This window comes from Macrobrachium rosenbergii, chromosome 50 (genome assembly GCF_040412425.1).
Source record: "Macrobrachium rosenbergii isolate ZJJX-2024 chromosome 50, ASM4041242v1, whole genome shotgun sequence".
In the NCBI taxonomy this organism is placed as follows: Eukaryota; Metazoa; Arthropoda; class Malacostraca; order Decapoda; family Palaemonidae; genus Macrobrachium; species Macrobrachium rosenbergii.
In genome coordinates, this window is record NC_089790.1 from 3710808 (window position 1) to 3728082 (window position 17275).

The 17275-nt window shown below is 36.0% G+C and overlaps 1 protein-coding gene across 3 annotated transcripts in view; it reads left to right on the forward strand.

Annotated features, from left to right (window-relative positions):
* LOC136832500 (uncharacterized) overlaps window positions 1-10396 on the forward strand; it is a 548606-nt gene extending 538210 nt beyond the window's left edge. For all 3 annotated transcript variants that reach the window (XM_067093407.1, XM_067093405.1, XM_067093406.1), the window contains 4 exons: window positions 6653-6788; window positions 7630-7765; window positions 8181-8329; window positions 9099-10396. In XM_067093407.1, coding sequence (XP_066949508.1) covers window positions 6653-6788; window positions 7630-7765; window positions 8181-8329; window positions 9099-9130 — 453 coding nt within the window. In that variant the 3' untranslated portion in view covers window positions 9131-10396. The remainder of the gene's footprint in view (window positions 1-6652; window positions 6789-7629; window positions 7766-8180; window positions 8330-9098) is intronic.
* Window positions 10397-17275: the final 6879 nt, after the last annotated feature.

A 17275-nucleotide genomic window follows, 5' to 3' on the forward strand; every position in this document is an offset into this window, starting at 1 on the left:
TTTTTTTTTTTTTTTTTTTGTTTTTAAATTCCCTTTGCTTTCGTTTCTTGTACGTCGATATTACCTGTGTTTTTTTTTTCTATGCTTTTTTGAGTATTTTTGTTTTTCGTTTTTTTTTTTTTTTCCAACAGGGAAAAAGAGGTTTGTTTATTCGGTATCTAAGGTGATTAGATATTCGTACTCACAAGAAGGGAAGTGATGATGATGTGTGTGTGTGTGTGTGTGTGTGTGTGTGTGTGTGTGTGTGAGTGCCTCTTTAATTTGATGTCGTTTTTGGATGTGTTCTTTTGTATGGAGTTTATAATGGAAATGGAGGAAGATTTTAATGGTGTGTTGCCAAAGAGGTGAATAAAGGGAATCTGTTAGGTTATTCAGGGTGAGGAATTGCAGGGAAGTTAGTTAACTTTTAAGGAAATTTCTTATATATATATATATATATATATATATATATATATATATATATATATATATATATATATATATATATATATGTGTGTGTGTGTGTGTGTGTGTGTGTGTGTGTTTGTGTGTGTATACATATAAACTAGCATGATTATCATTCAAAGTAAGTGATGGAAAATCACAGTGCAGTAATCGTATGCAAAAAGATTAAAAAAAAATTCTAAAAAAGGAATTAGGAGGGGAAAGGGACTACCATTGTAAAAACTGCAGCGTAGGAGAAATTACTTTATTGTCTTTTAATAGTTGCTTTCTAAACCAAAATGGAATGACGGTTGAAAGCTGGGGTTTTAAGACTAGGCAAAAGTAATATACTAAGCATAACTGGGCTTTAAAAGAGCACATGAGTTTTAATTATTTATTCTCTAATGCGAACTTGAAAATAACAAACAGAGTCAAGGAAGTTGGAAAAGTAGGTGAGAAGGAACCAAAAAAAATGAATGAACAGCACTGTCAGAAAGCAACGAGAGAAAGGCGTAGGTAGCTAGGGTGTAAGGTGGGAATAGGGAGGAAATAAATATCAATCAAGTAGAATGGAGAGGCGACTGATTGTACACTACAAGGTATAGATGGTATGTCATTGATGGGACTCGGTTTCATTTTTTCTTTGCGTTTCAAACATTTTCATCTTTCTTCTACTTTACCTTTGTTTATGTGTGTCGTTTAAACTTATTCATCCAAACACCAGCTGTAGATGTATAGGGCTCTTTTTTTATTTTTCATCGTCATAATTTATAAGTCAGAAATACTGTTTGACATTCAAGATTTTGAAAAGAGAATTTGCTTCAGTTCAGAGCTGGGATAAGTTTCCTACAAAAGAATTAGGTTAGCAGCCTAGATTCAATTTCTGTGGAAATTTGAGGCCATCTACACTGACAAATTCTTGTTAGATATGTATATGATGAATACATAAAGTCACACTCATATACATGCAAATGCACACGGACACAGAACCATTCATTCGATGCTTAACCAAATTTCGTGACTTATCAAGTCGACGGCACGTTTTGACATTTTTAATTAACATTTTAATTTCATTGTTTTGTTCTTGTTTCTCTTTCATTTCGTATTCTTTGTTGAGACTGAATTAGATTCTTTCTAATCCGGATGAATGCGGAAAGGAGAGCGAAGGTTCTTCCTCTTATCTCTCATTGTGAATTAAGATTATTATCTGCCGTCCTGGTGGTCGACCGGTGTCCCAAAATAGGTGAACTGAAGTGGTGTTTTGTTCGGATGGAGCAGTTGCGTTGTGATTGTGAGTTTATTTGTTTGCTTGTTTGTTAAAGAAAGAAAGAAAGAGGATAATTTTTCTCACTTTGTCCAACTGAGTGTTTGTCTGTCTCCCACCTTCACTGTCTTTCCATTTATTACTTTTTCCCTCATTACTTCTTCCGTCTTGACATTTGGGCCTCTTACTCATCACCTCGTTTATCTCCGTCTCTCTCTCTCTTTCTCATGTCTCCATATTCTTCTTCTGTTTGCAAGTTTTGTAAGTGTCGTGTAATTGGTAGATGCCACAAAAATTTAATTGTGGGCGTGATGTCACCGAAGCGTGATTACAGTAATCCTTTGTGATATGTGGAAAAATTCACACACTGGATTTTTAGCCATAAGTAATTACATTGTAATTATGTAGTGACGTAAATAGGTAAATATAGCTGTAAATATTGTTGTGTGTGTGTGTGTGTGTGTGTGTGTGTGTGTGTAAGAGAGGGGGAAGGGTTGGTGTAGAAGGATCTGATGCCCGAATGTCTCCCTGGAAAAAAAATAAAATAAATCGATTTTATTGGAAATTAGATCATACTCATTTTTAACTGTTAACTCACACCGAATATATCTGTTTGATCTTTTTGTTCTTTTTTTATTTACTCATTGGCAGATATCTGGACGAATGAGAGGGAAGATTTGTAAGCATTGCGACTTTACGTAGTCTGTTCACTGTCTTAGATCTCTCTCTCTCTCTCTCTCTATGCAAGTGACCTCATAGAAGTCATATCTAAACTTAGAGTTGTCCCCCCCTTTTTTTTAATAACAGTAATGACCGTCTTCCGAGTCCCTTAAAAAAAAAATCTTCAAAATTGAAATCTGTTCTTTTCCCTATTTCTATTTCTCCTTCTTATTCTCCTTCTTCTTCTTCCTCTTCTTCCTCTTTCGGTCGGCTGATGCTTTGCTTTCTTAGAATATGGATGTTATGTTAGAACACGCAGTTGATATTGTTACATTGTTATATCTCCCCATAGCAAATTAAACGCAGTAGGAAATTCAGCTTGTCTCTTAGAATACGTATGAGATTATGGAATGGATTTCGAACTCATCCATCAGTTAAACTTGTCAGGAAATTTCCACGGCGTACACACACGTATGTTTATGTGAGTATGTATGTATCACATCCACATTCACCTATGAGTATACATATGTTCGTGTTCACGGGCTTGTGGGTTTATGTACGGGGCATACATGATTGACAGCATAATTTATACATGTACATACATGCATATATATATAAATGTATATATATTATATATGAATATATATACATAAAAATATATATATATATATATATATATATATATATATATATATATATATATATATATATATATATATATATTATATGATTATTATTACATGTCCATGTCTGCACACGGAGTAACTGTTTGTCATGGTGTCAGAACTCTGCAGCTAAACAGTATACCATGACATACTGAACGGGATAGCATAAGAGCATAAAATTATGCTGGAAGATCCATTAGAGACCTAGAAGCAGAAGTTTAGCTGTTAGAAGAAATGTCTTTTTCATTTTTCTAGTCCTTTTTTTAGAATGGAATAATTCCTTATCTATTCCTTGGGGTCTGTACTGCCACATAATTGATTTTGTTTACGTCAAGAAATAGTTATAACCTACTTGTGGTAAACCTTTTGGTGAGTTTCACTGAATCAGATACCTCACAGGTTGAAGTGATCTTTTGGCCCTTGCAAATCACAAACTCAACCTTAAAGTTTTCCAGTTTAGTGGTTGTTTTGTTTTTCTCTATCTTTGAGGTCTTCACAGATGAAAATAGTATGCTTTCCCTTCAGTATTGCTTTTTAAAGTATAAATGTTTGTAACACACCATACAGTTAAGTGAATTGTATGCCTTTGTGTAACTCATTACAGATATAGTTACGGAATGCACAGTAACACACAAACAATTTCAAAACTGTATGCCAGGTCTTTAAAATGGTTGCCCAAGCGAGGCAGTCTCACCTGACATTTCTAGATTTAGGAGGAAAGTCAACTTCAGCTGAACCTTGTGTCACACATCATAGTTTTGAGATGCTTTTTATGGTAGATCGGCACATCATTAGTCTCTCTTCTTCTTTACTTTCCGATTTTGCCAGATTTCCTTCGAAAATTATCATACCAAATGAACCTGGGTACGCGTATTGAAAGCCAGGACTTAACGTTGCATAAGCATTTGAAGCATTTGTAGTGAACGGAAAATGTTCCTTTTACTTTGTCATTATTGACTTTTTGGTGAAATAGTAGTCAGTGACTGGTCATTTTTTATGTTTTTTTATGGCAGGATAAATATACTGTTCACTTATACTTAATTAACTTTTTTGATTTTGAAACCACTGACCAGGTTACATTTTTAAGTCACCCTGACTGCAAGGGTAGATAACCTCTTGAATTTTGAATGGAATATATAGATATCTGTTAACACAGAATCGTGACCTGGTATGTAATTTTACCTTTCACGAAGATATTTTGGTTTCCAAGTGATGACTACTTTATATAGAGCCAGTGGACAACCTCAGCACACTTGGGAAAAACGCCAAGCAGTTCAATTAGTGTTTTACATATTTTCCTTCATTTTTGCCTAGTGTAATACCTGTTTAATCGTCTATCATACAGGTAACAAAATCCGGAATCAGTTTTAATAAAAGATGATCTCATTAAAGTCATAAATTGCAATAATATAGTGATAACATAATCCACTTTCAAGGAGGTAAATATATGCAGTTTAGAGAAAGGGTAAAAGTTGACTCAGATTCCACGGATACGGGAGCCAGCCAGGATATGATAGTTTTCTCACTTCTGGCAATACTCACTCACTCACTTTTGCTTCCACGTAAGCCCCAAAGGGACTCTTGCAGCATTTGACGATTCCCCCCCTAAAAGCTAGATATTTTTTCTCTCCTTTTGATTTTCTCTCTCCAATTTTTTGAAAAAAGTTCCTAGTCACGTTTGGTGTTCCAAAGACTAGAACGAGATTTTCTAGAAGACCTGTTTTGATCACTAGCCTCAATAGAGCATAGAGCATCTCCTAGGAAGAGCATTTTGTGGAAAAAAAAAAAGGTCTTTCTCAGTGAAATAGTGACGTAGACATAGTAATTATTGGTGTATGCCTTGAAGTATCTCTTAAGGTTTGTATTTAGTATCTTAAGTATGACTTTTTTTTTTGACAGAGAAATTTCTCGTTCCTCTTCGTTATAGATAATGGATAATGTTCTGTTATTGCTCGCTTCGTCTTGAAGAGACCATAGTACTGTGAAGCTACTGGAGATGGGATTGGCTATTTACTTTTCATATCAGTTGCTCTGAAGTTACAATTTTACAGCAGACACGTCAGTAGCAAGATGGGATTATACTCCACAGTCCATCAAAGCAAAAATGAAAAGTCAATAAGCCAGCCTTCTCCACTCCATTTGTCTTACCCCCAAAGACATTTTTAATGACCTTGTTGTCAGAACGTCATTGTTACATGCAGGACAATGACGCGTTCCCTGACGCCAGGAGAGGGTATGTGGGTATGTCTCAGATTATCTTGAAAAGTTTCTTCCTTGAAGTGAGTCTTCGGTAGACTTGACATTCTTGTAGTGCATGCTCCACACATTTTTCATTTCAAACCCACTGCCCTCGTAAGTGGCTCTTGAAGATAAAGTCGTGACCATCCCAAGGTAAAAACCTGAAATATTTTTCCTTTTGCATATCTTGTAAAATGTGGTTTATTTGTCAGACGGGAAAATTAAGATAATTGCGTTTGCCTTTTCTCAGATAATTTTCAGCCCTTTAATCAGTAACGTTAATTAATTTAAAGACAGATTCATTTATGATTTTCAAGCAGAGAATTGTTCCAAATATATCTTCGAATCGAGTAGAACCGAGGACATTCACAAGTCTGAATAATGTTCATATTTTTTTTTTATTCTTGTTTCCAACGATTTGATTCCAGGATCCAGATAACATCTGATATTTCAAGAAGCAAACAAACGCATTTTTAGTCCCAAGAGTTCCCATGGAACTCGTTTTTCGCGTGTTACGGCTCATATTTCTACCGAGACCAAGACTGTTCCAGAATCTTGAGAAAGAGAATTGAACGGAACCTCAGCATTCTCCAAGTCTGAAATTTTAAAATGAAATCTAACGTGGATGGCTTGGGATTATACGAAGCGAGATATTTATAACAAGTATGCCATGTCACAATATAAAAAGTCTTCTACAAAATTAGTCATAAATATTCAAGAAAGCTGACAGTTTAAGTTCAGAAAACTCAGAATCTCATTAACCAGAAATTTAAAGAGTGTCTACTCTCAGCCAGTTTGGACGAATTTCATACTGACCGCCCGGTGATATTTTTATCGCTTACCATTAATAAGTTGCTACGTTCTAAATAATTCATCATTTTTGAGAATTCAGTTTTTCTTAGATTATTATATGGTAGGTATTTACAGCTTTTTCCCTTCATAATACCACAAACAATTTCTGGGACATCAAAGCTTTGACATTATAGCTGCTTTAGTAATCATAATTAAAGCACAGATATTATTTTAAGAGTAGATGAAGAAAAGCAGCAAATATAATATGCAAACTAGCGCGAGCGTCACTTAACATAGCTCTAATAACTTCCTGAGCGATCACTTAGCGTTTCTTATCTGTCAGATTCACACCCGCGATCACAGCTTTCAGTAATTACCATTAAAACGTCGTAGAGACTCATTCACCTTTTTCTTGTAGTCGTATATATAACATATATTCTTAATTCAAGTCATTCTGAATTGTAGATCAGCTTTATGATGATAAAAAAAAGTAAGTCAGTCATATAAACTTAACGAGACGTAGACTCTCCGAGCCTGCTCTGACGGCACTTCGACGAAGACTGACGGAAAGAGATTCCGCTAAGACCCTTTCTTGAACCCTTCCTGCCAGGTGGAATACGGCCTCACAGACGACCTTGTGGCTGAGTTCAAGGAGGCGTTCATGCTCTTCGACAAAGACGAGGACGGAATGATCACCACAGCTGAGCTGGGCGTGGTCATGAGGTCGCTCGGTCAGCGGCCATCAGGTAAAAAAAAAAAAAAAAATTAGTGGTTGAATGGACGCGTCAGAACCAAGACCCTTTTTATTTTTGCTTTTCATTTCATGGCCGGTGGAAATGTCTCGCTGATGGTGTTACAATGCGGGTCATTAAAGACTTCTGTTTTCATTTTGTTTAACCTTTAGTGAATTGACAGCTACTGAGCGTTTGCAAAACTTTATGTTTAATCATTTCACATCCTGTTATTCGCCCTCTTCCAGGAATGCACCGTTAATAGGGTATAAAAAGTAACATTCATAGAATCCAAAGTTTACCTTATTTATACATTATAGCCAAGCTATTCAGCATAATATTCCTTAATGTTATGGCATGAGTTAACTTCAGTACTCGTTATGTTATCCATTTTTATTCTTGCATTATAGATTTAAAGTTAGTATTGCAAGGCAGGTTATTCATTTTAAGACTACTGCATGTTTCTGTAGGGAGGCGTGGAGCTGGAATATATAATTACATTTTTTAATCCAGTTAGCTGTATATCATTTACTAGATGATAAACAAGATTTATGATTAGTGCGATAGATTAGTGAATGTATTGATAGCTCTAAAACTAGAGAATTAACTCTTAAGGAGAAATTCACAGCAGTTTAAATGAGTTCCTTCAGCGGTAAAGAGATTGAGAGGCCGTGAGAGGCATAGTGGTAGCCCCAGGATAAATCCAGTTCCGGAAGTGTATTGGATTTCAGAAATAGTAGTAGTAGTAGTAGTAGTAGTAGTAGTCCCTATCACCGTCTTTTTCCTTACATCGGCTCTCCTCCAAAAGGGACGTATAAGTAATCACCCCACTGAGATCTTCTTCTTCCACTTCCAGAAACAGAACTGAGGAAACTGGTCGGAGGCGTCGAGACCTGCGCTGATGGGACGATTGAATTCAACGAGTTCCTTCAGATGATGAGCAAAAAGTTGAAGGACATTGGCAATGAGGATGAGTTGAAGGAAGCCTTCAAGTAAGTCCTTAGAAAGTGAAAAGTTACAACCTTGGATATGAAACTATTTTGTTTACTAAATTACTAATTTATAAGATATTAAGTACGCTAGATAATTTTTGTTCGTTCCTCTATTTAATTAACACTGAACGAAGTGAAGTTAGTATGTAGCGAGAAATAAATAACAATCGGATTATTAAAGCATTATTTAACTCCAGTGACTGGTTTAAGTTTTGGGGTTCATTAAGTGACCTAAATTTTGCCTTTAATCCAGTGTGGCATGCCAGTTCTTTGTACCTGAATAGTTGAATATTTCACCCTTAAAAACTAAGTGACATCAGATGCCCCTCAAATGGAAAGAGCTGAAAAGCCTGCTCTCATTTTATTCCCCCTTGGAAGACCACCAACGCCAAACACGAACTTTCTCTCCGTACAGGGTCTTCGACAAGAAGAAATCCGGCTACCTGTCCTCCACAGAGCTTCGTCACGTCATGACAAGCATGGGCGAGAAATTGTCTGAACAGGAGGTCGAAGACATGATTAAAGAAGCCACCCCAAACGGTGATGGCAGAGTTAATTACGAAGGTAACCATTTCATTTGTGTAATGGAGATAGGGGATATTATTATTATTATTATTATTATTATTATTATTATTATTATTATTTTTATTATTATTATTATTATTATTATTATTATTCAGAAGATGAACCCTATTCATATGGGACTATCCCACAGGGACCATCGACTTGAAATTCAGGCTTCCAAAGAATATGGTGTATATTAGAAAGGAGTAACAGAAGGTAATGGGGAATACAGAAAGAAGAGATCACTTATTGAAAAAGAAAAAATAAATTAACAAATTAATAAATAAAAAGAAAAATTGTGCACTATGTGAGGTGTGTACACTATGTGTCTTCCACTTAGATTTTTCCAGAAGACAATGATAGATGGTTCCAAGACTCTAGTGTATGCATATATCTGTTGCAGTGTTTGGGGGTATTTAATCAGGCCATAACAAATGACAAAAATGGAAGCCAAATGATAGAGAAGCGTCTGAGTGAAGTTCTGTATGTTGACAACTTCCTATCCCACTTTTGCGAAGTTTCAGTTTTACAGTTATTATATGATAGGATATTGCACCTACCCCGTCAAACATAACGGCAGTATTTAAGTAACTGTGTAATTGCCTCATACATTTATATAAAGTACAATATGTTGCCGTGCCTTTTATTTATTAAGATTTTGCTACAAGCTTAAAGTACGTTGCCTTCAGATTAACTGTATTATTCACAGAGTAGTTCCTGAGTATTGAGAAGTGAAGGATTTCAACTAACACCCGATTCTTTTCCACAGAGTTCGTGAACATCATCGCAAGAAAGCACTGATTTTCCAGTGCGAAGTCATCCACAAAGACAGCTGCACCAAGATGCGGCGCCGGCGTTACCAAGCATCGGTATACAACAAATCTAGTTCAGGAGCAACGTTGCCAAGCATTGTGAAAGATCAAGTTATCAAATCAAAAGAAGGATGAATTCATGCGTCATATCTTGACTCTTGGATAAATATGTAAACCTTGTCACTCAGATCGAATACGAGAATGCATTGCAAGCATAATATTTTGTTAGTCAATCGCCGTGACGAAAATTTTGCCGAAATTGAAATCCACTCGATTTTCCGACTCGTGATCATCGTATGAGCTAGGTGTGAATTCATCCTGTTTGCCACCGAATATAACCACGTAGAAGTTGATGTAAGAGGGGTCTTTGGGTGTGAAATCTTTGATTCTACTTAGCAAACAGTGCGCTAAACCCGTAGGAATTTAAGCTAAGCTGTAGGTACGTTAAAGTTGAAATATAGAACAGAAATATAGGCTTATGAATGTTTTACCATGGCCATCACTGTAGAGGACATCTCCCTATTCACCGTATAAGAGCCGTCACGCGCTCGAGACAGAGCGGGATTTTTGTCTTACCTTCTCGCTGCCTACTGTATGATAATATCATCAAAGGAGCCTCTTTAGGAGATGAGGAAGACGTTGAACTTCGTACTACGAATAGGCAACAGTTTTGCTGCTCCGTGGAAGATCATGTTAGGTGGAAATTCATAGACATATAGAGGACGTGTTTGGGAATAGAGTCGTAGACAATAGTTTTCCGTAGACTTTAGAGCTGACAAGTGATCCAAAGCTCTATAGATGAAAAATGGACATTAGGTTTTGAGATGGAATAAGCTCGGTATACATTATATACAGTCACTGAATAAACAAATCTGTTGATTTACATTTTCTCACTGAATTTGTGTATGTCAGTGTACGTATGTAAAGATGTGTGCCGAAAGCCACATGTCAGTGAGCGCGTGTACGTGTGTGTTGTGCGTGTATGTGTACATTTGAAATATTCAGACAAATGAATCATTTGTTTTGTATATTTATGAACTGACAGTCTGCCATTGTTTGTATCATTCGTAAATCTAAAGTCCCTATTTCTGTATCTTCATGTATGGTAGTTATTGTGTCGAGCTTAACATGTTAGCAATGTGTAATAATATAATAGGTCATATAAAATGTCCAGGTTAGGTCTATCTGTAGAAAGTGGGAGGAGGAAGGTCACATCTCGCAGGTGGAAATCAGCGGCGTGAGAAGAGCAAGTCCAGAAGAAGAAGAAGAAGAAGAAGAAGATGAAGAAGGAGGAGGAGGAGGGGTCTCTTAAAGAGGGGTCGTTCCAAAGAGATATCAGTCTCACAATCATCCGGACGGAGAAGTGAAGGGCGGAAGAACACGGCCTAGAACGGCCTCAAAGAAGACGCACAGACTTGTAGACCTATGGCTCCCTCTGAGGATCGACCCGTCGAGGGCGACCTTGGAGTCTTGCTCTCAAGACGTGGAGGAGGCGTTGCGACAAGAGAACCCACCCTCCGTCAGAAGATATCTCACAATAAATGGATAGGAACAAATAAAAGGTAGCCCTGGAAATGAGGTCAGCCTAGAGATTGATTTCTTGAATGTTGAAGAGTTCTTGTGGAAGGTCACTGTCAGGTTGCTCTGTAATGGAATATATATATATATATATATATATATATATATATATATATATATATATATATATATATATATATATATATATATATATATATATATATATATATATATATCATATCGGTTGTCAGAGCACTTGGGAATCAAGATCACTTTTTCCGTTGGGAAGCTAATCTTGGACAAGCTAGTCTGAGGAGCAGTTGGCTGTATGCTCGACTGTCACTTGAACTGGTGCATCTCTCATTCTATACACCCATATATATAATACTTATATATATACATTATATTACTAGATGAGATACTGACCCCAAACTTAGGCGTATTTTCATGTGACGATGCTTGGCATGTCAGCGTATCCTCATGCAAAATTTAGCCTAACCAAATAAAACAAAACATTGATATATATATATATATATATATATATATATATATATATATATATATATATATATATATATATATATATATATATATGTATATATATATATATATATATATATATATATATATGTATATATATATATATATATATATATATATATATATATATATATATATATATATATATATATATATATATATATATATATATATATAAGATGACGGATGACTAGCCTTCGAGCACGTCCACCAATGCTGGTAATCGTATATCAATAGTTTTATAGTATAGTCATGTCCACAGTGTAACGATTTATAGGAGAATGTGCTCATATTATTAGTGTTTATGTCCACAAAGCAAGGGTGATCATTTCAGAGAAAGTTCCAGTATCTAAAGAACTTTGCACCTCAACTGTTCCATGTTAACAAAGTTTATTTTGCATTCGAAATTGAACAATGGGCAGAGGTCTGAAGGTTCTAACAAAAAGTTTTTGCTTTTATACTCAAAAAGATGGGATCAATTTTGAAGGGTGGCCAAAGAAATCTGTAGAATTTGTAGCTTTTTTAGGTTCAATTCTGTGCATGGGAAGATAGTCATTTTTTATGAGCAAAAATTGCTTTAGCATTGATATATCCTCATAATAAGATGAATTTATTTTTCTAGCATTAGAGTGTTACCTTTTCATACACAGGCATCTCAAATTAACTCGGTACAGCATATTATTATTAATGAGTGCAGAAAGCGCAAGCAATTATTAGGGTTTCCCAAGAGCTGAATTTTCACCTGCTGAAGAGCACATTGTCGATGGAACACGAGAAACTGCACTGATCACAAAGGCGTAATTTGATAATGGCTCCTCAGTTGAGGTTAAGCATCTACAACAGCGGCTCTCCCGCAAGATTGCGTCTGTGGCAGAGAACGGCAAAACAAGCACTGAGTCTCGTGGTCTTGGATCATCTACTAATTGCTGCATTTGATTAGTACCTTCTGCTGCAAGAAGAAAAAGAACAGGCTCTTTTTTAGAGGAGGAAACTAGAAAACCCTGTTGCACTCAACATCTCTTACATATCTGTGCGTTCCTGAAGTCCGCCTCTGCGTCCAAGCCACGTATAAGTTTGGTCCTGCCTCAGGATCTGACCGAAATTCACTGAAGCCAGAGTAGATGATCACTGAACTGAACGGAGCAATGATCACTGAGACACTCTGGAGTTGTACCAACGTATATCAAAAGTATTTAGACGTAAAATACCAGCAGCATTTTTGTCTCTAATTCTTCAAATGCTGCCTGTGTGCTTTTCTCGTTTTCTTATGGCTGAGCAGAATATTACCCTTCAAAAAGACAAAACAAGTGAATGTAGGGTTTTTTAAGTCCTCATTAAATTCGTTCGTTTAAATTCCAGCTACTCCTCGCTTCGACCTTATCTCTGTTCATGATTCAAAGTAACATTCTGATAACACAGTAAAAGGATCCAGTATTTTCTCCTTTTTTAAAAAAGCAATCAAGCATAATCAGAACTGTTGGTGCTAAAGCCCCTCGTATGAATATTTTTGACATTGAGTCGAGAGAATTGAATTCAGACGTAGGTTTAATCTCGCTATTCTTCTTGTACTCTAATATTTCAACCAAGGCACCTGATTCAGCATCTCATTCATCACCAGATCCATGCTGTAAATGCTAGCTAGTGTTGCCACCTTTAGAGAAATTCACTGCGGTTGAAACTCTGAACTTAAAACTTACAAAGTGCACTGACACAAATTCACTCTCATTCAACCGGTTCAGAGAAGTTCGTAATATTTACATCAGAGTTCATTCATAAACAAAAAATTCCAGAACTCCGGAATCTCATGTTAAAAGCATCGAATACCGAGGACAGGCGAATCCTTAATTCACAAGAGCTCTTGGTGTACAAAGGCTTACAAATTTAGCTCGATATTTCTGAGAAGTGTCTAAACGTTTTGACAAGAATGGATATGATTCTGTTCAAGAATTACCTCTGACCATTTGCTGAATATGCCGGGCAGTCAGCGTGTGCATTAACGGTACAAAAAGAGTTATAAGCGTAGTAAAGAATAATGTTTTTTTTTTTTTTTTGTACAGACATGGAACTGAACAGGTGAAATTTATCCATTACAATGAAAATCTTTTATTCCTTGTATTGCTCGGTTATGTATCATTCTCCAACGTTACGTTACGATACAGTATTATCTGTCATCACGAAACAATTTAATCTTTAGAACGCACGTTATATTTTAAGGTGTGTGGTTGACATTCTATCTAGATTATTCCCCGCACAAGTATTTTGCAGAATAGATTCAACTTTAGGTTCCGCTACTGTCATCCCCGCTATGAGAATCGGTTCGCGGCTTTCATCTCGAAAGGGTCAGATGCCATAAAATAATGCTGGATAAATTCTTCAGTCCTCGAACACATGCACGTTTCGCGTGTCTTTTTGGTCACATTTTGTATCTTCGAAGATCACCACGCCATAATAGAAGCTGATATTCTCAAGTCCAGTCTGTTCCGCATGCCCCTGAGGTGACCTCAGTAGGTGCCAAGTCGATTGTTCAGAGTCCCAAAAGCGATGCAAAAAGAGTTTTTCTGTCGCGTTCCTGAGTCATGACGGTGTTTGGAATGGCTCTTTTTTTTTTTTTATTTTGCTATTTCTCTACTTAGCTCCTGTTTACATCCTCACATAATTTTGATAATGGATTGTGCACAGATCTAGGTGACTGAACGAAATGATTAACTCAGGCTAAAATATCAAACGTTTGTCCTTGTGTCTAAGGAAACCATTTGGGAACTACTGTCTTGAAAATGGAGTCCTTTTTGTCTGTTCCAGATATAAGGAAGTTGGTTCGTTATAAAACGAAGGAACACAGCACTTTTGGCTCATATTTTTTTCTTAAATCATGTAATTAAACGGTAAAGCATTTCGTTATTTGTGATGACATTTCTGAAGATATAGGGCGCGCTGTCCACTGATTTTGAACTCTGAAATGCAATAACAAATTAATCAAATGTTGTGCTGTATTGGTTTTAAGTAAATATTAAGACTACGGATTTTATTTAAGCTAAGAAAATGTATTAAACCAAACTAACGTAGGAGACACGGCCAATTAAAAATTTTTATAATAATTTCATAGTTTATCACTACGTTAAATAAGCACGAATTTATCAGGCCTTCTTTTTCAGAATGACTATCGAAAATCAAAAAAATATCCCATATATTTGCATCAGCAGATTTAGACAGACTCTTCAAATAAAGAATAGCAAAATTTTTCAATGTTTTTGACAATATATTCAAGAGCTGGCAGTTCCCTACGAAGGCTTCAGGAGCTGCAGTAACTGTGGAATCAAGGGTTCCCAAGAACAGCTGATAGATTTACTTACGGTCCAAACCAAATGCACAAAAATATTTACCTCCTCCTCGCATTTGGGTTAATGTGTTGAGTCTCACAAAAGATTTATTTCATAAATTATTTGTGAAAATCGTATCCTCTATTGGTCCCTTTACCATAATGCTAAGAATTAAGGCTATGAGATTTCCAGTACGGTGCACAGCTACAGATGCGGTTGACCAGAATGTATGTCAATCACACGTATGTTTTATAAGAATAAGATCGACTGCAAAATACGTGATGATACACAAGATCTGCCCATTGTTAATAGTCGCTGATGTTGATTTTAAAATTAAATTGAATCAAAATTTATCCCTATTAACACAAAACTATTTACTTTTATATTGCGATGCCCTCGTTCAATGCAGAAATAGGAACGAAAAAGGTTTACGCAGCAGCAAATTTAGGTCGCACTTCTGCGTATGTTTTCGTTATCCCGATTGTCACCCCCCGCAGACCCAGAAGAGGCAATCAGTAGCGTATTATCCCAGCTAAGAAAAACCCTACCAGAGGATACGATCCCTGATTAAAGTTCAAGAAGATGACGCCAAGCTAAGCATTGAAGAGTCGAGCAAAGAAAATAACGGGACATTCTGAATAGGTCAGCGCTGTGGAATAAGGTTCTGCAAGCGTTTGCTGGCGTTGGTGTAACTTATAAGCAATAGTGTATGTGTACAGTGTATTTCTCGTAGTCATTTTTTTTTTATTTCAATTGGAATGTGATTGTGAATGATTTATCTTGAGTTTTAATCGCTTGTTGTTTCTGCAGATTTATATATGAGAAGCTAGTGATATGGTTGAGCATATCATGGAGTGCCGAAATTTTAACTAAGTATTAACTATGTAAAACCATTAGACTCAGGAATATATATATATATATATATATATATATATATATATATATATATATATATATATATATATATATATATATATATATATATATATATATATATATACATGATTATTTCCATATGGTTTACATTTTACATTTTGACCATTTGTTCTTTGTTACTTTGTACTGCTTGCAGACAGTCTAGTAACTTTTGAAACCTTGAAACTAATTTTTACAGTTTCAATTGAAAAAATAAAAATGCTGTAATGCTCCCCGCGATTCCAAAGACTTGTACTGGTTACTGTAACTCTTAAATCTAAATGGTGGTTATTGATATTAGACACTTTACAAAAACTCTCATTGTATTTCTTCAAAAACTCTCATTGTACTTCTTCGCACAGGGTTACTGAATGCAGTTGTAAATCACTGAACAGAATCAAAAAGTGAAAACTTGGGAAATTTCCATGAAGTTTCTCGTAAGAGACATGATTGATTGAGTTATAGATCTAGCGTCACAACTGCCAGCAGAGGGCACTGACAACTTATGTGTCATATTGCAAGAAGTTTCACATTTTCATTGTACAGCACTTCAGATGAAAGTCGGTTTTAGGAAAATGCTTGAAGGGTAAACGTGTCACATAGTCTTGTATTCGTTCATCAGTAAAGAATCTATTCCAAAACATCCGAATTAGTGGTCCAGATGACACTGTGTACTGAAAGTCCCCAAAGGCAAAACTGGCTGCTTGCAAGCAAACAAAGTAATGAAGGTTAATGACTGCATGGTGAAAGGTGGTAAAGTTAAAATTATTTTTGGACAAATATATTTTGAGATTATCGTTGGTGAGGCTGTTTAAGATTCACCATTAGCAATATGTTGAGATGCAATGTCTGTAATAGTCTGTTGAGATGCAAAACCAATCAAAGGTACTGTGAAATCAGCATTGATGTCGGTTCTCGGTTTTTCATTATCTTCTTCTTGGATGTCTTAAGTTAGACAACTTGGACATGTCATTATAATCAAGTTTTCCGTGGTATGTCGTAAGTAATATATTTTATAAGAGGGTAATCGTGCTATCTTATGTCTGTCATTTTGAGTTCGAGAGGCATTTCTGAACAGTCAAAAATCAAAACGCAAATCTCTCCTCCAGGAATATGCAATACACCCACGAATTCCTTCTCAAAGTGTATGTATGTGTGTATTAAAGTACCTGTCACAGTAAATAACAATGAAAGGAGCATTATCTTACAGGCAAATTTTTAAAAAGATCCCATGATGTCGGTATCAGGCACAACTCCTGACTTCACCTATTGATTACTTAAAATCTTTGAAGCATTATAATATGTCTCTTGACTCCTAAAGTCATGTTTGTTTACACTGGGGGGCTTTTTGAGAAATGTTCGGCTTGTTGAAACGCTTCTTAGTTCTGTCAATCAAACATGTGAGCTTGTGTCATTGTTCTTCAAAAATTTCCTTGATATCGCAGGAAGATGTAAGCACTAAATCCTGGGTGACTTTGACTTCTAAAAACTACCGAGCGATTCAGAATTCATTGGTTCAAGAGTCCCTTTCAGAAATATTCGTTAGATTAATATATTCCCGAAATTTCCCCTCGAAAAACGGTTAATATTCCGGTTTAAGAAATAGTGACATCTATAGCCAAACCTCTCAATTTTTTCCCTGCTTTGTGATCGTGATGCTAAAAGTAGAAACAATCTTATATCACCACATCAGACGAGGATAACCTAATGGTCCATCGCTATGTAGCTTCGAGACCTTTCACGAGCTTCGGTTTTGACAAGAATAATCGCAGAGATTGGTTGACGATGCCTCAGTTCAGTCAGGTTATTTTCACGAAAATCGTCCTCTAGTATCATAATTATAC